At 42.9% G+C, this 27,610-nt stretch overlaps 1 protein-coding gene across 1 annotated transcript; it reads left to right on the forward strand.

The window, feature by feature from the left end:
- The first annotated feature begins 6,971 nt into the window (after positions 1 to 6,971).
- On the forward strand, positions 6,972 to 27,610 carry LOC122541541 (zinc-binding protein A33-like). Its single transcript, XM_043678370.2, has 6 exons — positions 6,972 to 7,400; positions 7,483 to 7,578; positions 7,672 to 7,905; positions 11,783 to 11,805; positions 12,902 to 13,017; positions 26,856 to 27,610. The coding sequence occupies exons 1-6, from the start codon at positions 6,990 to 6,992 to the stop codon at positions 27,404 to 27,406; spliced, it is 1,431 nt and encodes a 476-aa protein (XP_043534305.2). The 5' UTR covers positions 6,972 to 6,989; the 3' UTR covers positions 27,407 to 27,610.

Here is a 27,610-nt window from a genome sequence, read left to right on the forward strand (position 1 = left end):
ACAAAATGATGCACTGGAGAAATTCACCAAATATCCTCAGATAGCACCTTCAAAACCCACAACCACTTTCATCCAGAAGCACAAGAAAAGCAGATGCATGGGAACACCATGACCTGCAAGTTCCTCTCCAAGTCACTTACTATCCTGACTTGGAAACATAGAACACAGAACAACACAGTGCAGAGCAGGCCCTTCAGCACTTGATGTTGTGCTGACCTGTGAACTAATCTAAGCTCATCTCCATACACTATCCCATCACCCATGTGCTTATCCATGGATTGTTTAAATCTCCCTAATGTGGCTGAGTTAACTACATTGACAGACAGGGCATTCCATGCCCTTACCATGCCATTACACTAAAGAACCTGACTCTGACATCTTAAATCTATCACCCCTCAATTTATAGCTATTGCCCTCTCGTACATCCGAGGAAAAAGACTTTCACTGTCTACCTTATCTAATCCTCTGATCATCTTGTATGTATCAAATCCCCTCTTAGCCTTCTTCTTTCCAATGAGAACATGTATCACTGTGGCTGAGTCAAAATGCTGGAAATCCACCCCCCCGCAACCAGGGCATTGTGAATCAATCTACAGCACATTGACTACAACGGTTCAAGAAAGCAGCTCACTACCACCTTCTCAAGGCCAACTAGGAACATGTAATAAATGCTGGCCCAGCCAGTAATGCCGATATGCATGACCAAATAAACAAATTCCAGCTATTTCCTTTATTTAAATTATCCATTCTTCATTATGGATGACAAAGAGCCTACATCTATATTCATGAAACTTATTTTGGTTTTTACTAGTATATAGAATCCTTTCTAGTTCATATGTTTCTATTCCCATCCACACACTCCCCTTCACAATCTGTTCCTACTGTTATCTCATATACATTATTCTTTCTCCTCTTCAGTCTCACTCCCCACTCTATTTTCCACGGCACTGTTCAATCTACCTCAGCTGAACATCCAGTCAATACTTGTACTCCATCAGATCTATCCTTCCCATTCATTCTCCTCTCTCGCAGCTCAAACTTCAATCACTGTCCACCTCAGCTGAGCTTCCCAGACCAGTCACTGACCCCTGAAGAATATTCTCCTCACATCCTCTGCATCACAATAACATCACTCAACCCTTACTGCCTTCAATTCCACCTCACCCACACCTTAAAATTATTCTTCCCACCCCCAATACTTCAGAATACCCCACATGCACTCATTCATCCTCTTGATCACCATCTGTAAATCCTCACTGTCTTCCCACACCTCCTCAATCATTTTCTAATCCCTGTCCCATCAATGCATCTCCCACTAACATTCAGGTCACTCACACTCTCCAAACTACCCTCACTAATATGAACAGCCTCTACTCCTTGATTGTTCTCCTCATACCCTCCCCTCTCCATACCACCTTGATCTCCTATTACCCCTCCCTTTTGCTTCTTCACTTGCTCACCAGTCCAGCTGTTCATCACTTCACTCTTCCCACCCACTTCACTCAAGTTTCAAGCTGACTCCATGCTCTACAGTCTCTCCAACGCCTTGCCCACACCCTCTCCTTCAGCTTGCCTTCACAACTGGGTCTCTCTTTCCTTCAATTCAATTTACTCTCACCCTTTGCCCCCCATTGTAGCTCATTCATTCTGTCCCTCATGCACTGCTCTTTCCTGAATCTGTGTCCCCTCTCTCCATGACACATCTCCACTTCACTCTCTGTCTCACTCCCTCCTTACTTCATTTTGACACTGATCTCTCACCCTCTCCACACACACATTCCCATTTGCTAACCCCCACCCAATTACTTTCTCCCTTACTCTCCTTCTCCTCAGCTTGCTTCTAACTCTAAACCCAGAATTCCCCACTCCCACTGCTTGGTCCTCAACTCTTCCTCACCAGTGTCCCATTGCCCTGCCCTGCTCTTTTCCAATCCCCTCCAAGTTACTCTCACCATATCTATTCTCCTATCCCCACTGACCTTCACCCCTCCATTTCCATCCCACCACCCTTGCATGGCGAGCACACTTTTCTATGTCTTCACTGTCCTCCGTCCATCACTTATAGCTCATGCTCTCCTTCACTGTGTAATGTCCTTTACTCACACTCCACTTTGATCCTGCAGCCCCAGCACTTGCTTCCCCTCTCTCTTGTTCACCTGTCTGCCTCACAATTACCTCCACCCCTTCCCCTCACCTGCTTTTCTCTTTATTCACACACTCTTCCCCACCCCTCGTCCTTTCATCTTCACATTCTCCACCTCCGCTGTCCTCTGCACCCTCATTCTTCCTCTTCACTTTTCCCTGCCCTTCCATCCACTCTCACTCTCCATCACCTTTCCTCACCCTTCTTCTCTTTTAATCATCCTTTCCCTCACCTTGTTCTCCCATTGTACTGTGCCATTCTGTTCCCTCTCTCACTCCTCATTCTCCTTCACTGTTCAATCCTCAACATTCACTTCCACTTCCATGGATTACCCTCCCTCTGCCCCACTTTCCCATGCCTCACTATTCCCTCACCTTCCCCAATATCACCCAACATTCTCACTACACTTAGCTTCCCTCTCGAAATCACAGACTGCATCTTTTTAAAAGTCCACCATCTCCCCTCTCCCTCACATTCTCACTGACTCGGTTATTTTTATTTCTTGTCACAGCTCCAGCCTCTCTGTCTCTGGATCTGAACACAGCAAATCCCCAGCTCATCCTGTCTGAGGACTTCATCAGTGTGAAATGCAGAGATGAAGATCTGTGGCTCCTTGACTCTGCAGTGAGGTTTGATCCCTGGTACTGCCTTGGGATCAGAAGGATTCACATCAGGCAGACATTACTAGGAGGGGAGGGAGGAGAAAGTCGGTTCTGAAAATGATCCAAGAGTCTGTGGGGAGGAAAGAGTGAATCTTCCTGAACCCCAAGACTAGATTCTCAATTTTGGGGCTATTTCTTAGATCATAGAGATGTATAGCATGGAAACAGTCCCTTCGGTCCAACCCGTCCATGCTGACCAGATATCCCAACCCAATCTAGTCCCACTTGCCAGCACCCGGCCCATATCCCTCCAAACCCTTCCTATTCATATACCCATCCAAATGCCTCTTAAATGTTGCAATTGTATCAGCCTCCACCACTTCCTCTGGCAGCTCATTCCACACACGTACCACCCTCTGTGTGAAAACATTGCCCCTTCAATCTCTTTTATATCTTTCCACTCTCACCCTAAATTTATGCCCTCTAGTTCTGGATTCCCCGACCCCAGGGAAAAGATTTAGAATTGCATACAATATTCCAACAGTGGCCTAACCAATGTCCTGTACAGCTGCAAGATGACCTCCCAACTCCTGTACTCAATATTCTGACCAATAAAGGAAAACATACCAAACGCGTTCTTCACTATCCTATCTACCTGTGACTCCACTTTGGAAGAGGTTAATTTGCCATCACCTCACCCTCATGGACACCCCCCCCCCCCACCCCAATACTCGAGTGTGAATTCCTGGAATATCGGAGTTTTCCCAGACTGTGAGATTGAACAGGTGTCATTTTATAATGCAGACTTGTCCCATCTCCACACTTTCACTGAGAAGATTTTTCCCTTCATCTATACAGGACAGAAAGTTGATGGGAAAAAATCCACACCACTGGCAATCTGTGGGATTAAGGGGTTTATGTGAGGAACTAGAGGTTGGCCAGAGTGAGGGTAGTGCTGATCAGGGATAGTGGAAGGAACTCGTGCCTGGAGATGGAGGAAGTGTAAGGTCCTTAACGAATACTAGTCAGAGGGACATTGTCATTTGTGAGAACAACATGGAACAGCCTGATACGCTCAAACAGATTGATGTTAAGAAGAAGGATGTGCTGGAAATTTTGAGAAACAAAATGTGAGAATAAGTAAGTGCCGTAGGCCAGATGGGTTTTACCCAAGGTTTCTATGGGAAGTGAGGGAAGAGATGCTGCCTTTGGCAATGATCTTTGCATCCACAATGTCCACTGGGTGAGTACCAGCCTTCTTTCACACTCACTTTGCACTTTCTCCACCTCACTCGCAATGACATAGAGTTACAAACGCTCCAGTCAGAGGAAACGTCCTCTCAGCCAAGATCCTGAACAATTTTAAATGTTTCAGTGAGATCTCATTTCATTCCTCTAAACTCCAGGGATATACCAAGCTCACTCAACCTGCCATCTGAATAACATTTCCAGCAGAAATTAGTGTCATGGAAATTATTTGCACACACACACGAAGGCAAGATTATCCTTGAATTGTAATGGTGTACACAGTGGACTAGACACGGTATTTATAAGGAGCAGGAAAATCGACGTCGATTTTCCTGCTCCTCGGAAGCTGCCTGACCTGCTGTGCTTTTCCAGCACCACTCTAATCTAAATTCTGGTTTCCAGCATCTGCAGCCCTCACATTTGCCTACGATATTTATAATTACAGTGGAACTTAATTATTCTCAAATTTCACATCTTTTTGAAATAGATTCAGTAAAAGCAGTGATCTTGACTTGAACCGTTAACTCTGTCTGCACAAAAGCAGTATGATATGTAGAACGTTTAAAGACATTTCGTTTTTGAGCTTTCTGATGGTTAAATTTTCATGCAGCTTGCCGCTTCTGTCAGCAGGTGGCAGCTCTTAATCCATCCTTGAAACTTTCTGCACTCGCAATGAATTAGGGAAATATAACATTAATGTTATATACAACGCGATCCCAAAGATAAGTCATAGTCATAGTCATAGAGATGTACAGTGCGGAAACAGACCTTTCAGTTCAACTCGTCCACGCCGACCAGATATTCCAACCGAATCTAGTCCCACCTGCCAGCACCCGGCCCATATCCCTCCAAACCCTTCCTATTCATACACCCATCCAGATGCCTTTTAAATGTTGCAATTGTACCAGCCTCCACCACTTCCTCTTTCAGCTCATTCCATATACGCAACACCGTCTATTTGAAAAAGCTGCCCCTTAGGTCGCTTTCGTATCTTTCCCCTCTCATCTAAACCTATGCCCTCTAGTTCTGGACTCCCCCACCCTAGGGAAAAGACCTCGTCTATTTATCCTATCTATGCCCCTCATCATTTTATAAACCTCCATAAGGTCACCCCTCAGCTTTGATGCTCCGGGGAAAGCAGCCCCAGCCTATTCAGCCTCTCCCTGTAGCTCAAATCCACCAACCCTGGCAACATCCTTGTAAACCTTTTCTGAACCCTTTCAAGTTTCACAACATCTTTCCAATAGGAAGGAGACCAGAATTGCATGCAATATTTCAACAATGGCCTAACCAATGTCCTGGGAGAAAGTGAGGACTGCAGATGCCGGAGACCAGAGTTGAAAAGTGTGATGCTGGAAAAACACTGCCTGGCCTGCTGTGTTTTTCCAGCACCACACTTTTCAACTCATAACCAATGTCCTGTATAGCCACAACATGACCTCCCAATTCCTGTACTCAATACTCTGACCAATAAAGGAAAGCATACCAAAAGCCTTCTTCACTATCCTATCTACTTGCGACTCCACTTTCAAGGTGCTATGAAACGGCACTCAAAGGTCTCTGTTCCAAGGCTTCTCAGGGTCAACTGATTTTCTTTATTTCTGAGTCAGTGTCGATGGGAAGGATCCATTGAACACAAAGGCCTGTTTTATCGAATTTTCTGGGAGGTCACAGCATCGACAGAAAACGCACAGCAATATTTCTCCAGAACTCCGCTGAAACATTCCAGATACAGGTGGGAAACTGCCTGGGCTTCAGTGGGAGGTGTCAATTAGATTAGATTACTGATTAGATTATTTACAGTGTGGAAACAGGCCCTTTGGCCCAACAAATCCACACCGACCCGCCGAAGCGCAACCCACCCATTCCCCTACATTTACCTCTTTACCTAACACTACGGGCATGGTCAATTCACATGACCTGCACATTTTTGGACTGTGGGAGGAAACCGGAGCACCCGGAGGAAACCCTCGCAGACACGGGGAGTTGTCGTTCAGTGGGAGCGCTCTTCCCTCTGAGTCAGGTCAGGGACACCGAGGCCTGGACTATAATCCAGATGGAACCTGCCATGCGGGTCTGAGAAGGTTTATGGCACCGTGAGATATGGGATCTTCTCCATTACTCTTTAAAATGGCACCGGGTATGTTCTCTGCCTTTGGTGTAAATGATAATATGACGATAATATTCTGATCTGGCGATGGGAATATCCTCCATCTGCAGTGATTTACATTTCTCGCCCTATCAATATCCCAAACCAGCTGTTCTGGTCAATGTGCCCTGGTGCCTGATGCACTTCCTACATCACAGTATAGCGCCAACATTTCACAAACGGCCACATGTTGTTTGAAAAATAAAACATCCCTCTTCTTCTCCGTGAAAATTCTTGTATGTCTCATTTTCTAAAATTTTCTCCTGCACGTTTGCGTTTGATGTTGGCCGACTGCAAACATTCACCCAATTCAGTTTGCGAGTTTGGGGTTTTATATCGGATTTCAGCGCAGTGTTTGTAATCAGCTTCAAGTCCAGTGTGAACCGAAGTTCAAGGATTTGGAGATGCCGGTGTTGGACTGGGATGGACAAAGTTGAAAATCAAAGCTTGTGCTTCCATTTAAACTTGTTGGACTATAACCTGGTGTCGTGTGATTTTTAACGAAGTTTAAGGAGAACTCATTCCCCGCCCATCTCCTCTGCGATCTCCGTGTTCGACCTGGTTTGATCTTCAACATTTTAAGTTCATTTTTCCTCTCATGCGCAAAGGTTGAGAGGACGGTTTTTGTTTTAAAAGGCACTTTATGGTAGACATTCGTTGAACCGAATGTGTTCACCAGCGGAGGCACATTGAAACTTCGTAGAGTAGTAAAGTCTGCGAGTGAGTTACCCGTGTCTGTCTGGCTAGTTATTTTTGCTATGCGTCAGGTCAGCTCTTCAGTACGTCCAGGAAGTTCGTTGCCAACTGTTAATGAGAAAGGTGGAATCAGGAAATACCCAAATTGAAAATGGCTTCCAAACAGCAGCTCCAGAGTTTGATAGATCAGACAATTTGTCCCATTTGTCTGGATTTCTTCACCGATCCGGTTACACTGGATTGTGGGCACAACTTCTGCCGCTCCTGTATCACCCAGAGTTGGGAAAAGAAGGAGATAAACTCCTGCCCGGAATGTAGAGAGGCGTTTGCGGAAAGAAACCTCAGGGTAAATCGGGCCTTAGCGAATCTGGCCGAGGAGGCTCGAAAATTAAAGCTGGAGCCGAAAGAGACGGAAAGTAAACCTCACTGTGAGGAACATCAGGAAGATCTGAAGCTGTTTTGTGAAACTGACAAGAAATTGATCTGTCTGATTTGTAAAGATTCGCGGGAACACAGAGAGCACCGCTTCCTGCCGATCAATGAGGCTATTGAAATCTACAAGGTAAAAGGTGAAACTAGACTCTTTTTTTTCACATTTTCACTGTATGACAATATAATTGTGTAATTATTTTTCCCAATTCTAGGATCAGCTGAAATCTTCCTTAGATTCTCTCACAGAGAAGAAATCGGCGGTTCTACAAACGGAACTGACCCAGAAACGGAAGATTTCCGAAGTGAGGGTGAGCTCTCCCTGTGCTGATTCTCTGGGATCTCGGTTAGTTTTGTTCCCTTTATCGCGGGACATTAATGAGGTTTCACATTTCATTTGGTAGGAACAGGCGAGCGGTCTGCAGACCCACATCACATCCGAGTTCACTAAAATGCACCAGATTCTCACTGAGAAAGAGCAGCGTTTGCTCAGAGACCTCAGGGAAGAAGAGGAGAGGATTGTAGAATCAATGGAGAAAAACCTTCGAGAGATTCAGGAGAATTTAAATTCTATTGAAGAGGAACTCTCAAAGTTGCAGAAACAGATGGAGCAAAAAGACGAGCTGGTAGTCCTGAAGGTGAGGCAATGTATTCCGGTGATTTCAGTGAAGCGTCACTCATGATGAGAAATGTTACTAGACCTCTCAAAGATCAGCAAGGCAGCCTTTCTGTGGAGTCCCAGGAGATAGGGGAGATACTAAACGAATATTTTGCACCAGTGTTTACTGTGGAGCTAGACAAGAAAGATATAAAATGTGGGGAAATTGGTGGTGACATCTTGAAAAATGTCCATATTACAGAGGAGTAGGTGCTGCATGTTGTGAAATGCATAAAAGTGAATACAATCAGGTGTACCCCAGAAGTTTGTGGGAAGCTAGGGAAGTGATTGTTGGCTCCCTTGCTGAGATATTTGTATCATTGGCAGCACGGTGGCTCAGTGGTTAGCACTGCTGCTTCACAGCACCAAGGTCCCAGGTTCGATTCCAGCCTTGGGCGACTGTCTGTATGGAGTTTGTATATTCTCTCCATGTCTGTGTGGGTTTCCTTCAGGTGCTCCGCTTTCCTCCCACAGTCCAAAGATAAGCAGCTCATGTGAATTGGCCATGCTAAATTGTCCCTAGTGTTAGGTGCATTAGTCAGAGGGAATTATGGGTCTGGGTGGGTTACTCTTCAGAGTGTTGGTTGTTAGGATGAAGGGCCTGTTTCCACACGGGAGGGTATCTAATCTAATCAATAGTCACTGGGGAATGGCTGACATGGTGCCACTCTTTTAAGAAAGGTGCTAAGGAAAAGTCAGTGAGCCTGACATCAGTGGTGGGCAAGTTATTGGTGGGAATTCTGATGGACAGGATTTTTTGTGTATTTGGAAAGGCAAGAACTGATTAGGGATAGTCAGCATGACTTTGTGCATGGAAAATCATGTCTCACAAACTTGATTGAGTTTTTTGAAGAAGTGACGAAGAGGATTAATGAGGGCAGAGTGGTAGATGTGATCTATATGGACTTCAGGAAGGCATTCAACAAGGTTCCTCATGGGAAACTGGTTAGCAAGTTTAGATCTCATGGAATACAGAGAGAGCTAGCTACTTAGATCCAGAACTGGCTGAAGGTTAGAAGGCAAAGGGTGGTGGTGGAGGGTTATATGTCAGACTGGAGGCCTATGACCAGTGGAGTGCCACAAGGATTGATGCTGGGTCCACTACTTTTCATTTATATAAATGATTTGAATGTTAACATAGGAGGTATAGTTAGTAAGTTTGCAGATAACACCAAAATTGGAAGTGTAGCGGATGGCAAAGAAGGTTACCTCAGATCCTGATCAGATTGCCAAAGGGCTGAGGTATGGCAGATGGAGTTTAATTTAGATAAAATGAAAGGCGCTGCATTTTGGAAAATCAAATCCGAGCAGGACTTCTAACTTAAGGTCCTCGTGAGAGTTGATGAACAAAGAGACCTTGGAGTTCAGTTCCTAGCTCCTTGAAAGTAGACTCTCAGGTAGATAGGAGAGTGAAGAAGGTGTTTGGTATGCTTTCTTTTATTGGTCAGAGCATTGAGTATAGGAGTTGTGAGGCTGTACAGGACATTGGTTTGGCCACTTTTGGAATATTGTGTGCAATTCTAGTCTCCTTCCTATTGGAAGGATGTTGTGAAACTTGTAAGTGTTCAGAAAGATTTACAAGGATGTTGCCAAGGTTGGAGGATTTGAGCTATAGGGCTCAATAAGCTGGGGCTGTTTTCCGTGGAGCGTCAGAGGCTATGGGATTACCCTTTTGAAGTTTATAAAATCATAAGGGGCATAGATAGGATAAACAGACAAGGTCTTTTCCCTGGGGTGGGTGAATCCAGAACTAGAGAACATAGGTTTAGGGTGAGAGGGAAAAGATATAAAAGAGGCCCAAAGGGCAATCTTTTCATTCAGAGGGTGGTACATGTACGGAATGAGCTGCCAGAGGAAGTTGTGCAGGCTGGTACAATTACAGCATTTATAAGGTATCTGGATGGGTATATGAATAGGAAGGGTTTAGAGGGATATGGGCCAATTGCTGGCAAATGGGATTAGATTAGCTGAGGATATTTGGTCGGCACTGATCAGTTGGACCAAAGAGTATTTTTCTGAGTTGTATGACTCTGTGACACTATGTATAAAATTGATTTAGACAGCACAATCACATTGCCTGGTGGTTTATCTTGCTCGGCTCCAAACTAAAACGTTCTAATTGTAAAGCTAGCAATGGTTCTCTCAAGCTATCACCCATTGAAAAGTTATAAGACTGAGGTTCATGAATAAATAGCCAACTCCTCACCTATCTTAGGGAGACATAAAGTTGTACCCTCACACAATGTATCTGCAAAATGAATGATGTTTAACGACAACAGTAGGATCTAAAAAAACCAGCACATCTTGTCCTCTTTTGATGCTCATCATATGGAAAAAAAAGGTCTATTTATATAGCAGATGATTCAATCTCTTGCAAGATTCAAAACACCCATAAAATTACTGATATTAACTGTTAAATATGATATGGAGGTCTCGGTGTTGGACCAGCAAGGAGGTGGGGGTTCGGGATGGGCAGCAAATTTAAAAATCACACAACACCAAGTTATAGTCCAACAGGTTTCTTTAAAAGCAGAAGCTATTGTAGCATCACTCCTTCATCAGGTAGCTCAATGAATAGAAAATTGACTGACATAAATGGAAGATGAATTAAAGTGAACTTTTGACTCTATGCACAGTTTTTCTGTTTTCACTCAACTAATTGCTTCCACACTGCAGATTCTTAGTAAAACTGACAACCTCACAGGAATGAATTGCGCTATTGATTCTTGCTTTGTTATTATCTTTATATTACCAAGTCTCTTTATCTCCTCGTGGCATTATCTAGTAGATTGTTGATTGGTATTCTACAAGCTTAGCATCAAGTCACATGCGGAGTTGAATGCCTAGTGGTGTTGTCACTAGACTATTAATCCAGATACACTCACCTATTGTATTCTTTGCTACTTTCTCCCCACCCCCACCCTCCTCTCACTTATCTCTCCACCCTTCAGGCTCTCTGCCTGTATTTCTGATGAAGGGCTTTTGCCTGAAACGTTGATTTTACTGCTTCTTGGATGCTGCCTGAACTGCTGTGCTTTTCCAGCACCACTCTAATCTAGACTCTGGTTTCCAGCATCTGCAGTCATTGTTTTTACCTATTATTCCAGAGACCCAAATAATGGTCTGGGTGAAATTCTGCCACGGCACAGAGTGGAAATTGAATTAAATAACATTCTTGAATTAAGAATCTTTTGATAACCATAAAACTGTTACCGAATGGAGGAAAAACATTCTGGTTGACGAATGTCCTTAAGGGAAGGAAGCTGCCATCTTTCACTGAGCTGGAGTACATGTGACTCCATCACAATGATTTTGACTCTTCATTGCAATTACCATCTGGGTGATTAGGGATGGGCTACACATACTGATACAGTCAACGACATCCTCTTCCTGTGAATAAATACAAAGAGATCCCATTGTAATCTAATTTCAGTTCCATGTGACATGAGATCATAAGGTGAAGCAATATGGTGGTCTTGTGATTCATACATTTGCCTCTTTGGGCCACAGACCCGAGCTCTATTCCAAACTTGGGTGACAGCCTGTGTGGAGTTTGCATGTTCTCCGTGTCTATGATGACATATGAGTGGACTGAGTTGATCATGGCTGGTGTGGCTTTTAGCTCCATTCTTCACCCTTGGTGAGTGTGTAGTTATGTCTGGAACAGTGACAGTCACTGTGTTTGTGAGCGGGACTGATGGTCAGTTCTAATTTATTTTACCCTCTCCTCAATCTTCCTTCCAAAATGTATCACTTTACATCTCTGCATTGTGTCTGCTCATTCAGCAGCCTGTCTGTCTGACTCCACTTGAAATCTGTCACTGCCATCCTCACTATTTGTGATTCATTTCTTTCAGGATGTGGCTTGTCGGAAGAGAAGGTAGGACATCCTCTTTACTGAAACTCTGCACAGTTTACTCAATAACTCAGTGATGGGTTATTATGGATTTATTTCCTGGTTATTGTCCTTGTTTAAAGAGTTGTTTATTTGCTGACAGTAACTCTACGCAATTGACTTCATATAAGGTTCTATTTGTAGTGTTGAAACAGTATTAGAATTTTATAAAATGGTTCTACAACATTATTATCAATGACAAGATGCCTGAAAATAATATAACCTGGTTCTGAGGCTGAAAGTAATTACTGACCTGATTTGGGCAGATTGTGTCACATTCCCCTGACCCTGACAGCGACATATGGCCCATGTTTCCAGGGAATGGCCACTTCTCTATATGGCTTTTGACCAAGTCAAGACAGTCATAGTTTAAGATGGAATAATGATTCTTGTTTTTATTGTATTTGTTCAGTGTATAACCTTAAGCATCACTACAAAATATCCTGTATTTATATTGCATCCTAATATAATTTGATGCACAAGGCATTTCACAGAAACATTTGAAATCAAAACATAAACCAAGATATTATTGCAGTTGACTAATGTGGATTTTAGGAAATCTCATGGGATAAAACAAATGAAGAGATTGAAAGATTTAGAGAGGGAATTCCAAAGCTGGACAACCCAAAGCTGGGCAACCCGGCAGCGGAAGATCAACTAGCAATGGGAAGCAAATGAAACCAGATGTTCAACAGGTCACTAGAAAAAAGAGTAGGATTCCAGGGAAGTTGAGCAGCTCTCATAATGCACATTTGGACGTTAAACATTGGAAATGATTTCAGTCTTTGTCTTTGTTCCAAATGCTCTGTTAATAACATGTGGAAATGTTATTAATCTGAGTGTGGAAATCTGGAAATGTTAATAATCTGAGTGTGCTGTCGGAATGCCTAATCTGTTGAAAGGTTTATAAACCCTTTCTCTTCACCGGGTGTTCAGTCTTACATTATCAAATTACTTATGCCCGGTTGTGCAAAAAACAATTAACATTTCATTTTCAAACACAATGGCGCGACCACTTAAGTCACTTCTGAAATATTCAGACAAAGTGGAATTTGTAACATCATCTGTTTAATAATTACAGGATTAGTGATGAACATCAGCAACTCTCAACTACAGAGTTAGTCCTATCTGTTGGAAAGTACGCCGGGCCTTTACAGTACACAACATGGAGAGAAATGATAAACGTCATTCACCCAGGTAAAATTTTTACATTAATTTTCCTGAGGATAAATCCAGTTATGTTGAGATGAAAAGCCATATTTTAAATACTCATATTATTTGTTATTAATCCTGTAAGACTCTCTTTTCATATTTCTGTGTGTACAACTTGTGAAATAGCTGAAGCCTTTAGCACTGAGTGTCAAATCAGTGATATGATCTGTCTGTAACAAGGAATGGAAAAACAAGAGCAGAAATTGCCAGATTTGAAACATTTGATTATGCTTTCACACCAGCAATTTCTGCATTTATTTCAGACTTCCAGCATCAGCACCTCTTTGTCTACTCATGATAAATACAGCAAATGAAATTCAAAATGAGATAGGAATGTCTTGGATGACATTTTTGCTATTTTTATCTCAAAAACACATTTACCACCAGATACAATATAATTAATCCTATGGTGGTAATTGGATAGTCAGAGAGTAGGTGTTGGAAGACAGGATAGTGGCTATTCTTGTGGCATTATTTGAGAAAGACTGCAAGGAAAAGCCAGGGAACTAAATACCAGTGAGCCTAACATCAGCGGTGGGTCAGTTGTTGGAGAGGATTCTGAGAGACAGGAAGTATGTACATTTGAAAAGACACGGACTAATTAGGAATAGTCAATATGGCTTTGAGTGTGGGAAATAATGTCTCACAAATTGGATTGAGTTTTGTGAACAGGTGACCAAGGAGATAGTTGTCTACATGGATTTTAGCAAGGTCTTCAACAAGGTTTCACATGGTCAATTGATTAGTAATGTTGGCTCACGTGGGATCCAAGGAGAGCCAGCCAATTGGACACCAAGTTAGTTTGAAGGCAGAGACAAAGCGTGGTGCTGGAGGGTTGTTTGTACTAGAAGTCTGTGACCAGTGGTGTGCCACACAGATCAGTACTGGGTACACTGTTATTCATTATTCATATAGATGGTTTTGATGAGAATATAGGAGGCATGGTTAGTAATAATGCAGATGCCACCAAACTTTGTGTTATAGTGAACAGTGAAGAAGGTTATCGAAGACTACAACAGATCTTGATCAACTGGGCCAGTCGGCCAAGGAATGGCAGATGCAGTTTAATTCAGATAAATGCATTTTTGTAAGACAAACCAGGGCAAGGTTTACACAGCTAATCGTAGGGCCCTGGGAAGCAAGACTGAGGGTGCAGGTACATAGTTCCTTGAAAGTGGTGTCAAAGGTAGGCAGGACAGTTTGTTACACTTGCTTTCATCAGTGAGAGATTTGAGTACAAGCTGTATGAGGCAATGATAGGTTTACATTGGGAGTACTGCATACAATTCTGGTCACCTTGCTGTAGGAAGGATGCTATTAAAATGGAAGGGTCCAAAATTGGTTTCCAAGAATGTGACTGAGACTGGAAGGTTTGATTACAAGGAGAGGCTGGATAGGCTGAGTCATTTTTCCCTGGAGCATATGAGGCTGAGTGGTGACCTTCTGGATGTTTATAAAATTATTTGGAGTGTAGATACGTTGGTTGTCATTGTATAGAATCATAGAGGTGTACAGCACGGAAACAGACCCTTCGGTCTTACGCGCCCATGCCGACCAGATATCCTAACCTAATCTAGTCCCGTTTTCTAGCACTTGGCCCATATCCCTCTGAACTATTCATACACCCATCCAGATGCCTTTTAAATGTTGTAACTGTACCAGCCACCACCATTTCCTCTGGAATCACATACACACACCACCCTCTGCATGAAAACATTGGCCCTTAGGTCCCTTTTACGTGCTTCCCCTCTCACCCTAAACCTATGCCCTTTGGTTCTCCACACCCACACTCCAGGGAAATGAGCTTGTCTATTTACCCTATCCATGGCCCTCACGATTTTATAAACTTCTACAAGGTCACCCCTCTGCCTCCAATGCTCCAGGGAAAACATCCCCATCCCAGTCAGCCTCTCCCTGTCGCTCAAATCCTCCAACCCTGATAACATCCTTGTAAATCTTTTCTGAACCCTTTCAAGTTCCACAACATCTTTTCGATAGGAGGGAGATCATAACTGAAGACCATATTCCAAAAGTGGCCTAACCAACATCCTGTACAGTCGCAACATGACCTCCCAACTCCTAAACTCAATGCTCTGTTCAATAAAGGAACACATACCAAAAGCCTTCTTCACTATCCTATCCACCTGTAACTCCACATTAAAGGAACTATGAACCTGCACTCCAAGGTCTCTTAGTTCAGCAACACTCCCCAGGACCTTACCATTAACTGTATAAGCTATGACCATATTTGCCTTTCCAAAATGCAGCACCTTGCATTTATCTAAAGTAAACACATCTGCCACTCCTCAACCCATTAGCCCATCTGTTCAAGATCCCGTTGTAATCTGATGTAACCTTCTTCACTGTCCACTACTTCTCCAATGTGGATGCCATCTGCAAACCTACTAACTATACCTCCTATACCTCACATCCAAATATTTTATGTAAATGACAAAATGCAGTGGACTCAGCACCAATCCTTATGGCACACTACTAGTAATGGGCCTCCAGTCTGAAAAGCAACCCTCTACCATCATCCTCTGTCTTCTACCTTCAAGCCAGTTCTGTATCCAAATGGCTAGTTCTCCCTGTTTTCCATGGCCTATACTTGCTAACCAGTCTCCCATGAGGAACCCTGTCGAACTACCTACTGAAGTCCATATCAATCATGTCTACCACTTTGCCCTCATCCATCCTCTTTGTTACTTCCTCAAAAAACTCAATCAAGTTTGTGAGACATGATTTCCCATGCACAAAGCCATGTTGACTATCCTTAATCAGTCCTTGACTTACCAAATACATGTACATCCTGTCCTTCAGGGTTCCCTCCAACAACTTGCCCACCACCGACATCAGGCTCGCTGGTCTATAGTTCCCTGGCTTTTCCTTACCATCTTTCTTTAATAGTGGCACCACGTTAGCCAACCTCCAGTCTTCCATCACCTTACCTGTGACTATCATTGATACAAATAGCTCAGCAAGAGACCAGCAATCACTTCTGTAGCTTCCCAAAGAATTCTAGGTACACCTGATCAGGTTCTGGGGATCTATCCACCTTTATGCATTTTAAGGCATCCAGCACCACTTTGTTTGTAATATGGACATTATTCAAATTATCACCACCTATTTCCCCATATTCTATATCTTCCATGTCCTTCTCCACAGTAAACACTGATGCAAGATACTCGTTTGGTATCTTCCCCCATCTCCTGTGGTTCCACGCATAGGCTGCCTTGGTGATTATTGAGGAGTTCTATTCTCTCCCTAGTTACCCTTTTGTTCTGAAATGTATTTGTAAAAACCCTTTGGATTCTCCTTAACGCTATTTGCCAAAGCTATCTCATGTCCCTTTTTTGCCCTCCTGATTTCCCTCTTCCGTATGCTCCTACTGCCTTTCTACTCTTCTAAGAATTCACTCCATCTCTGCTATCTGTACATGACATATGCTTCCTTCTTTTTCTTAACGAAAACTTTAATTTCTCTAGACATCCAGCATTCCCTCCATCTACCAGCCTTTCCTTTCATTCTAACAGGAATATACTGTCTCTGGACTCTCTATCTCATTTCTGAAGGCTTCCCATTTGCCAGCCGTCCCTTTACCTGCGAATATCTGTCCCCAATCAGCTGTTGAATGTTCTTGCCTAATACCGTTACAATTGGCCTTTCTGATATTTAGAACTTCAACTTTTAGATCCAGTCTATCATTTTTCATCACTATTTTAAAACTAATAGAATTGTGGTTCCTGGCCCCAAAGTGACACTTCAGTCACCTGCCCTGCCTTATTTCCCAAAAATATGTCAAATTCTGTAGCTTCTCTAGTCAGTACATCCACATACTAAATCAAAACATTTTCTTGTCCACTCTTAACAAATTCCTCTCCATCTATACCCTTAACACTATGGCAGTCCCAGTCTATGTTTAGAAAGTTAAAATCCCCCACCATAACCACCCTATTATTCTTCCTGATAACAGAGATCTCCTTACAAATGTGTTTCTCAATTTCGCGCTGACTACTGGGGATCAATAATACAACCCTAATAAGCAGATCATCCTTTCCTAACTCTCATTTCCACCCAAAGAATTTCCATGGATGTATTTCTACGAATATCCTACCTAAGTATAATGCTATCCCTTATCAAAAACGGTACTCTCCCTTCTCTCTTGTCGCCCTTTCTGTCCTTCCCATAGCATTTGTATCCTGGAACATTAAGTTGCCAGTCCTGTCCATCTCTGAGCCATGTCTCTGTAATTGCTATGATATCCCAGTCCCATGTTCCTAACCATGCCCTGAGTTCATCTGCCTTCCCTGTTAGGCCTCTTGCATTGAAATAAATGCATTTTAATTGATCAGTCCTACCTTGTTCTCTGCTTTGTTCCTTCCTGCCCTGACTGTTTAACTCGCTCCTTTTCCCAAATGTACCAATCTCAGATTGATTTCCTTCCTCACTATCTCCCTGGGTCCCACTCCCCCACCTTACCAGTTTAAATCTTCCTGAGCAGCTCTAGCAAATTCCCCTGCCAGTATATTCGGTCCCTTCCAATTCAGGTGCAATGTATCCTTCCTGTACTGGTCACGTCTACCCCAGAAGAGATTCCAGTGAACCCTTTTCTCCCCTGCACCAGCTCCTCAGCCACACATTTATCTGCACTATCCTCATTTTCCTACGCTCACTAGCTCGTAGCACTGGGAGTAATCCAGATATTCCTACCCTCAAGGACCTCCTTTTTTAAATTCCTGCCTAACTCTCTGTAATCTCCCTTCAGAATCTCATCCTTTTCCCTTCCTATGTCGTTAGTTCCAATGTGTACAACAATCTCCTGCTAGTCCCTCTCCTCTTTTTTAGAATATTCTGCACCCTCTCCAAGATGTCCTTGATCCTGTCACCAGGAGGACAACACACAATTCTGATTTCTCTCTGCCCACCATTCTCTGGGCAGCAAAAAGGTATGGTTGTGCTTCTGATTAGCAAGTCCCGTATTAAAATTGATCACTTGGAACCCGATATACCCCTTATTACATGAAGCCATTCTCAGTACAAGAAACTTAGCTGTTTATGCTACATTCCCCTGAGAGCCCATCACCCCCTACATTTTTGAAAACAGCATAATTGTTTGAGATTTCTGCACCACCTGGCTGCCCCTCCTAATTTTCCTGGAGTTAAACCATCTACCTGACTGTATCAACGGCTTTTCTCCCTTCCTGTAACTGTGATTCATCACACTGTAAATTCCTTGTCGTCTCTAACTGCCGCTCCAACTGATCCATGTAATCTAATAGAACTAATAGAATTCGCAAACAAAGACACATATCACCACAAGTTACCTTTAATTTGGCTACTTATTCAGAGAACTCACAGTCCAGTACTGAAAGAATGATTGTTGCATGTAGCAATCAAATAAATCACTTAAGTGAGCAAGTCCGTCACAAGAAGAGAGTGGTCCTAAGGGAAGAGTGCTAAACTGGGCCAAGGTCAATTATATCAAAATTAGGCAGGAGATGGGAAATATGGATTGGACGCAGCTACTTGAAGGGAAGTCCACATTTGAGATGTGGGAGGCTTTCAAAGATAGGTTAGCGGTAGTGCAGGATAGGCATGTCCCGTTGAAGGCAAAGGATAGGAAGGGCAAGATTCATGAAACGTGGATGACAGGAGAAATTGTTCGATTAGCCAAGAGGAAAAGAGAAGCGTACATAATGTCTAGGCAGCTAAGAACAGAACGGGGCCTGGAGGAATATCGGAAGAGTAGGACAAGTCTTAAACGAGGAATCAAGCGGGCTAATAGGGGTCATGAAATAGCTTTAGCAAACAGAATTAAGGAAAATCCCAAAGCATTTTATTCTTATATAAGAAGCGAGTGGGTAACTAGAGAAAGGATTGGTCCACTAAAAGATAATGAAGGAAGGCTGTTTGCCGAACTTGAGAGAATGGGTGAGATTCTGAATCAGTGTTCACTGACGAGAGGAACATGATGAATCTTGAGATTAGAGATAGAAGTTTGACTAGTCTGGATCACATTGGCATAAGTACGGAAGATGTGTTGGGTATGCTAGAGGTTATTAAGGTGGACAAATCCCCAGTACTGGATGGGTTCTATCCCAGGTTGCTGAGGAGGGGGGGGGGGGGGGCGAGAGAAGAAATTGCTGGGGCCCTGACAAATATCTTTGTGGCATCCTTAAATACAGGTGAGGTGCCGGAGGACTGGAAGGTTGTTCATGTTGTCCCCCTATACAAGAAGGGTAGTAGGGATATTCCGGGTAACCACAGACCAGTGAGCCTGACGTCAGTGGTGGGGAAGTTGCTGAAGAGGGTACTGAGAGATAGAATCTATTTATATTTAGAAAAGAATGAGCTTATCAATGATAGGCAACATGGTTTTGTGCGAGGGAGATCATACGTTACGAACTTAATAGAGTTCTTCGAGGAAGTGACCAAGTTGAGCGATGAAAGAAGGGCTATTGATGTCTTATACATGGACTTTAGTAAGGCGCTTGATGAGGTTCCCCATTGTAGATTAATTGAGAAAGTGAAGTCACATGGTGTGCAGGGTGTTCTAGCTAGGTGGATAAAGAACTGGTTGAGCAACAGGAGACAGAGAGTAGTAGTTGAAGGGAGTTTCTTGAAATGGAAAAAGGTGACCAGTGGTGTTCCACAGAGGTCAATATTGGGGCCACTGTTGTTTTTAATACACATAAATGATCTAGAAGTGGGCACTGTTGGTATGATAAGCAAGTTTGCAGATGATGCAAAGATTGGTGGACTAGCAGAAAGCATAAGGAACTGTCAGAGAATACAGGAGGATATAGATAGACTGGAGATTTGGGCAGAAAAGTGGCAGATGGCTTTCAATCCAGACAAATGTGAGGTGATGCATTTAGGCAAGTCTAATTATAGAGCCTTGGGAAAGGTTGATGGGCAGAGAGATCTGGGAGTGCAGGTCCATTGTACCCTGAAGGTTGCTGCACAGGTGGATAGAATGGTCAAGAAAGCATATAAAATGCTTGCTGTCATAGGATGGGGTATTGAATATAAGAGCTGGAAAGTCATGTTAACATTGTACAAGACATTGGTTCGGCTGCATTTAGAATACTTTGTACAGTTGTGGTCGCCACATTACCAAAAGAATGTGGACACTTTGGAGAGGGTGCAGTGAAGGTTTACGAGGATGTTGCCTGGTATGGAAATGATAGCTGTGAAGAAAGGTTGAGTAGGTTAGATTTATTTTCACTAGAAAAAAGGAGGTTGAGGGGGGACCTGATTGAGGTTTACAAAATTATTGAAGGGTATAGACCGGGTGGATAGAGACAAGCTTTTTCCCAGGGTGAAGGATTCAATAACAAGAGGTCATGCTTTCAAGGTCAGAAGTGGAAAGTTTAATGGGGATACACGTGATAAGTACTTCACACAGAGGGTGGTGGGCATTTGGAATGCGTTGCCAGCAGAGGTGGTAGAGGCAGGCACGGTAGATTCATTTAAGATGCATCTGGACAGATGTATGAGTAGGTGGGGAGCAGAGGGATACAAATGCTTAGGAATTGACCGACAGGTTTAGACAGTACATTTGGATCGGTTCATGCTTGGAGGACTGAAGAGCCTGTTCCTGGGCTGCAGATATAAAAAAAACTCAACTTGGCCTTTACCTGATTAATAATGAAATCTGGTCCAAAGGGCTTGCTTGAGTGCTGTATGACTCTAGGGTTCTAGCTAATTTAAGTTTATCAGAATCTGTGACTCTGTGCTGAATAAAGAAGGGAGTGCTGTGCCCTTACTGAACTGTTCAAGGTTCAAAACAATGAAGAGATAGCTGTTTATAGGTTGAACGCAGTCACAGATTATACAACAAATCTGAGATATCCATAAACGTCCATAATGAATGGTGATAACATAGTTTGCTTATGGTGAGGCTTATGTTAGGAGCAATCTAATTAATCAAGCAGTGAATGAACTGATCACTCTATGAATTTGATCGGATGTTTAATTCATTTCGAGGGATGGGCTTCAATGTCATGTTCCCAGCCAGTTTTACACATGTTTGGAAGAGAGTGCAGGAATGTGCTGAGGCTTTCTTGAGGAAATTGGTAAACATTCTGCCATCAGTTCTGCATGAGGAGAGCTACATTACTTAGGATGCTTGGAATATGAGTGACAAGGGAGAGGGAAAGAGAGACTATGAGCAGCAGTGAGAACCATGAATTCCCCTCCAAATCACAGAGAAATCATTACAAGGAAGATTAAGAAAGCAGTATAACCTTCTATTTAATACCACCTTACAACACCCATAGCATGGTGCAAAGTGTTTCTGAACTAGTGAAGGATTTTTGAATAATATCCACTGTTGTAATGTTGGAACTGAGTGAACAAACCTACATGCAGCAAAACCAGTAAAACAGCAATGTGTTTATAATGAAGTCACACATTTTAGTGATGGTCTTTTTGGTGTAAGTGTTGAGGAGGACAATTAAGTAACAAATACATTAGGTTATTTCTGCTGTTATCTCCAGCAATTCCTTCAAGAGAAAAAGAACACTTAAAGCTTAATCTGCTTTAGGCATATGCAAACTAATGAGTGTATCTACCAGTCTGAATGAATTTTGACATATTGAACAAACTAATCTCGTTGTCATCCGCCTGTCAGACGTTCCTGAAGGATGGCTGGAACTCAGAGCAGTACCTCAGTTTTCACAGCACTGTCCTTGAATTCCAGTCTAATGGGAAATTCCATGGCTCTGGTGTCACGGACCCATTCTGATGGGGAAAGTCCCAAGTGTAGGACAAACTTCCTGATGTTAATACTGTTCTGGTTATGCACTGGATCACCATTTCATCGTACTTACTTTTCCAGACATTCGATTTCTCATTGGTTTTCACTCAGGAAAAGGAGAATATTGTATAGGAGAAGAATGAGGTATGAGGTATTAAACAAGAAAGGATCAAGATTAGTTAAGAACAGGTGTTATCAATTCTAGAAGGAGTGAAAGTAGACAAGTCCCTAGGCCGGATTCTCTGGGAAGCTAGGGAGGAGATAGCAGAGACTTTGGCAATGATATTTGAGTCAACATTGTCTACAGGTTTGGTACCAGAGGACTGGAGGATTGCAAATATTGTGCCCTTGTTCAAGAAGGGCAGTAGAGGTAATTATAGACCAGTGAGCCTTACTTCTGTTGTAGGAAAGGTTCTGGAAAGGATTATAAGAGATAAGATTTATAATCATCTATCAAGCAACAATTTGATTTCAGATAGTCAACATGGTTTTGTCAAGGGCAGGTTGTGTCTCACAAACGTCATTGAGTTTTTTGAGAAGGTGACCAAGCATGTAGATGAGGGTAGGGCAGTTGATGTGGTATACATGGACTTCAGTAAAGCCTTTGATAAGTCTCCAAATGGTAGGCTGATGGAGAAAATGCAGAGGCATGGAATTGAGGGTGATTTAGCAGTTTGGATTAGAAACTGGCTTTCTGAAAGAAGGCAGCGAGTGGTGGTTGATGGAAAATATTCAGTCTGGAGTCCAGTTACTAGTAGTATACCACAAGGATCTGTTTTGGGATCACTGCTGTTTGTTATTTTTATAAATGACTTAAATGCAGGCATAGGTGGATGGGCTAGTAAATTTGCAGACGACACTAAAGTCGGTGGAGTAGTGGACAGTTTGGAAGAATGTTACAGGTTGCAGGGGGACTTGGATAAACTGCAGAATTGGGCTGAGAGGTGGCAAATGGAATTTAATGCAGCTAACTGTGAGGTGATGCACTTTGGGAAGAATAACAGGAAGGCAGAGTACTGAGTCAATAGAAAGATTCTTGGTAGTGTGGATGTGCAGAGCGATCTTGGAGTCCATGTACTTAGGTCCCTGAAAGTTGCCACCCAGGTGGATAGTACTGTTAAGAAGGCATACGGTGTGTTAGGTTTCATTTGTAGAGGGATTGAGTTCTGGAGCTGCAATATCATGCTGCGATGATACGAAACGCTGGTGCAGCCACACTTGGAATATTGTGTACAGTTCTGGTCCCCATATTTCAGGTTCAATGTGGAAGCATTGGAAAAGGTGCAGAGGAGATTTACCAGGATGTTGCCTGGTCTTGGAGGGAAGGCCTTATGAAGAAGGGCTGAGAGACTTGAACCTGTTCTCATTGACAAGATGAAGGCTAAGAGGGGATTTGGTAGAGACATACAAGATGATCAGAGGATTAGATAGGGTAGACAGTGAAGGTCTATTTCCTAGGATGATGATGTCAGCATGTATGAGGGGGCATAACTACAAATTGAGGGGTGATAGATTTAAGACAGGTATCAGAGGCAGGTTCTTTACGCAGAGTGGTAAGGGCATGGAATGGCCTATCTACTAATGTAGTCAACTCAGCCACATTAGGGAGATTTAAACAATCCTTAGATAAGCACATGGATGACTTTGGGATAGTGTAAAGAGACAAGCTGAGAATAGTTCACAGATCGGCGCAACATCAAGCGCCGAAGGGCCTGTTCTGCACTGTATTGTTATATGATCTGTGTTCTATGTTCTACATTCCATTATGGCTCAGCGTTAACTGTATTAAAATGGCCCCGACAGACAATCAAGATCATGCAATTATCTTTCAGCCAAAATAGGCTGTGTTTTACACCAAGCTTATTTTTCACTTCACTTCAATTACTTATTGTCATGTGCAATTAACCCTTAACAATTAACCCTTAATGGTTTGGTTTAATGAGATCATTTTGAGCCTAACAGTACACTGATTCAGTCTCTCTTCATGGTACAGTCTTGCCATGCTAGTAATCAGATTGTGAAACCTTCTCCACATTAGCAAGAACACCCTTTCTCCGATAAGGGAACAAAGCTGTCTGAAATGAGCCAGATGTGGTTTCACCAAGGCCCAAAATAATTGGATGTAATTTTATATTTCGTTCCCTCATCTAAATCATTCATGTATGTTGTGAATGGAGGAACCAAGCACTGATCCCTGCAGTACACCACTATTCGTTACCTGCATTTTGGAAAAAGTACAGTTTGTTCCCATTCTGTTTCCTGATTGTAAACCAGTCGTCTCAGTACGCTACCGTCAAGCACATGCATTTTAATTCTACACACTAAGCTCATATGTGAAATCTTATCAAAAGTGTTCTGAAAGTCCAAATAAACCACATTAAACCTGCTAGTTATATCCTCAAATAATTCCAGTTAATATGTCAAGCATAATTTCCACTTGTAAATTGCTGCTGAGTCTATTTGATTGCTATATTTTTCCTAAGTGCTGCACTATTAAATCTTTTATAATCGGCTATAGCTTTTCTCCACGATTGATGTCAGGCCGATTTTTAATTCCCTGTTTTCTCGGTACTTACTGTGGTTATTTTTTAATCGTGAGGTTACACTAGCTACCCCCCAATGCATGGAAACTATTCCAGAGTTCATACCATCTTGAAAGATGATGAGTGATTCATCTATTATTTCTGGGGCCAATTCCTCATGAAGCCCTGGGGATTAGCAGCCTTTAAGCAGCACTTTCCACTGTGGCACTTCCTATGAAGACAGATTTCTTACAGTTCTTCCTTCTCAGTAGGCCCTCTGTTCGATAACATTTTTGGGATATTATTTCTGTGCTCCTTTTGTGAAGATGCAACAAAGTGTGTACTTAATTGACCTGCCATCTCTCTTTTTACCCATTATAAGTTCCCTTGTTTCTCACTCTCAAGGAACTGCATTTGCTTTCAATAAACATTTTCTCTTTATATATAGATCGAAAATTTGACAATCCGTTTGTATGCTCTCAGCAACCTTACTCTCATATTCTATTGTTCTCCAAATCTTATTTAAGTCTTGAGCCACCTTTTGCTGAAATCAAAACTTCCCAAACCTCAGGTGTCTTGCTTTTTTTTTGCCAATATCTCTGCCACTTCCTTGTTCTTAAATGATCCTTAATTTCCCTTATTATACTTGTCAGACATCCTTTCCAGTTTTTTTCTTATGGCAGATCGGACTGAACAATCCTTACTGTTCCTCCACGCCCTCTTTGCCTCTCTACCGTCATCCATTCAAGTAACACTCCCCAACTTATCACCAGATTATGCCTCAAATCATTGCAAATTCATTTATTTAGATTCAACAGGAGTTCCCTTTCTTAAACCCATGCTGACTTTAGCTAATTCTGTCAATGATTTCCAAATCATTAGAAAGTCATTTCTGATAGACTCTAGCATGTTCCCCTCTGGATGTTAGGATCAGCCATTATCTTATTGAATGGTGGAACAAACTGAAGAAGCCAAATGATTTAGCTCTGTGTGTAATTCCTATGTTTGTGTATATCAGCTTACAATCCCAGTAATTTTTCCACCACATTTTTTTAAACTTATGTCATGGTTCTTCAGTGCCTCCTTCCCAATACAATCTTACTTACATAGTATTTCCCAGAATTTATTTCTGTCTTTATCACATTTTAAACACCGTCTAAGGTATGTACAGTCACAGAGTCATAGAGATGTACAGTACAAAAAAACAGACCCTTTGTTCCAACCCTTCATGCCGACCAGATATCTCAACCCAAATCAAATTCTCCAATCCTGGCAACATCCTTGTTAATCTTTTCTGAACCTTTTCAAGTTTCACAACATCCTTCCAATAGGAAGGAGACCAGAATTGCCCACAATATTCCAAAAGTGGGATAACCAATGTCCTGTACAACCACAACATGCTCAGCTGCCTTTCAGCTCTCTATTCCCTACCACATCAGTCTATGTCTCAAACAGACTCCACTCAACCTGCAGCCTCTCCAGCTCCTCACCTTCTGTATCCCTTAGCTTGCCTTCCCATCTGGGTCTCTCTTCCTTAAATTCACTCCACCCTTGCCCTCTGCATCCGATTGCCTTCCATTCATCCTATCCTTAAGCATTGCTCTCCCTGAACCTATTATCTCTATTATCTTCTCTCTATTATCCAACCTCAGTCTTCCTTGTATCCTTTTTTCAACTGTCACCCCCTCACACTCCCATCTCTCAGCAAACTCTCCATTACTCTACCTCACATACTCTCACTTCCCTGCTCGCTATTAACTCCCTACAGATTAATCTCCCCTCATTTACTCCTAATCCTAATCCTCTCCAAACTATCCTTCCATCACTCTGCTCTTAGTCCCCTCTTCTGCTTTCCCTCTCTCCTGTCTGTCCCAATCTCATTCACTGTGTTATAACCCTCATTCTCAGACACTTCAATCCAGCTCTTCCGAACACTTGCGTCCCCTTTCCCCAGCTCACTATTCACCTCATACTTATCTTCTCCTACACCCATCACCTTCTCTCTTGTTTATTCATAAACTCTTCCTCCCTCTCAGTTTCACTTTCTCACACGTCCATGACACTGTTGACTTCCAACATCCTTGGAATCCTCTTGCTTCTTCTTCACACTCCCCTGCCTTTCCACCCATCCCTTCTTTCACCCAACGTCCACCTGCCTCAGCTGCCCTCTCCTTCTGTTTTAATCCTTCCCTTCCCCTGCCTTGTCTTCCCCAAGTCCTACTCCCTTCCTTTTCACTCTTTGACACTCATTACTTTTCACTTCTTCGACACTCATTACTTTTCACTTCTTCACTGTCCCATCCCCATCACTCATTCCCTCTTGATCACCCTCTCACTCAGTCCCATCTCTGTGGTCCGACCGTCTCGATGTCCCACTTTGCCATGTACATTATTTCCTCCTGTTTCACGTTCTCCCCAAATGCATTCCCACAACACATCCTATCCCTGTCGAAATCACCAACTGCCTTTTTTTCAACTCTCCAACCCTAACCCCTTCCTTTGCCTGTCACTGATTGTGGTTGTTCTGTTTCTTTCCCCAGCTCCAGCCTCTCTGACTCTGGATCCGAACACAGCACATCCCCAGCTCATCCTGTCTGAGGACCGGACCAGTGTGAGACTCGGAGACAAATCGCAGCTGCTCCCTGACTCCCCACAGAGATTTGATCCCTGGTTTTGTGTCCTTGGAGCAGAGGGATTCACATCAGGGAGACATTACTGGGAGGTGGAGGTGGGGGAGAAAACCCGGTGGGGTCTGGGAGTGGCCCAAGAGTCTGTGGAGAGGAAAAGTGGAATTTATCCAAACCCAGGAACCGGACACTGGATTGTGAGGCTCAGTCCTGGAAGTGGTTATTTTGCTGCCACCTCACCCACACGGATCCTCCTCTCCCCACGTGTGAATCCCTGGAAGATCGGGGTTTTCCTGGACTATGAGGCTGGACAGGTGTCATTTTACAATGCGGACACCATGTCCCATCTCCACACTTTCACCCACACTTTCATTGAGAGGCTATTCCCCTTCTTCTATACGGGACCAAAACTTAACGGGAAAAACTCCGCCCCACTGACGATCTGCGGGATTAAAGGGCACTGACAGATCAGTCTATAATTTCGCACCCTCCACCTTGCCCCTGCCAGCTGTAAACTGATGGATGTTGATCTCAGTCACAGGTGGAGAGCGAAGTCAGCTTAGCATTCCAGAAATGGCTTTCTTCAACAAAAAATAACTAGAGAACAGAGGGCTTTGCTCATCAAAACTGAATTGACATCTTATTAAAGCCAAGAATAATAAGCTCAA

This window comes from Chiloscyllium plagiosum, unplaced genomic scaffold (genome assembly GCF_037043375.1).
Source record: "Chiloscyllium plagiosum isolate Xiang-an unplaced genomic scaffold, Cpla_swu_hap1 HiC_scaffold_35, whole genome shotgun sequence".
Taxonomy (NCBI): domain Eukaryota; kingdom Metazoa; phylum Chordata; class Chondrichthyes; order Orectolobiformes; family Hemiscylliidae; genus Chiloscyllium; species Chiloscyllium plagiosum.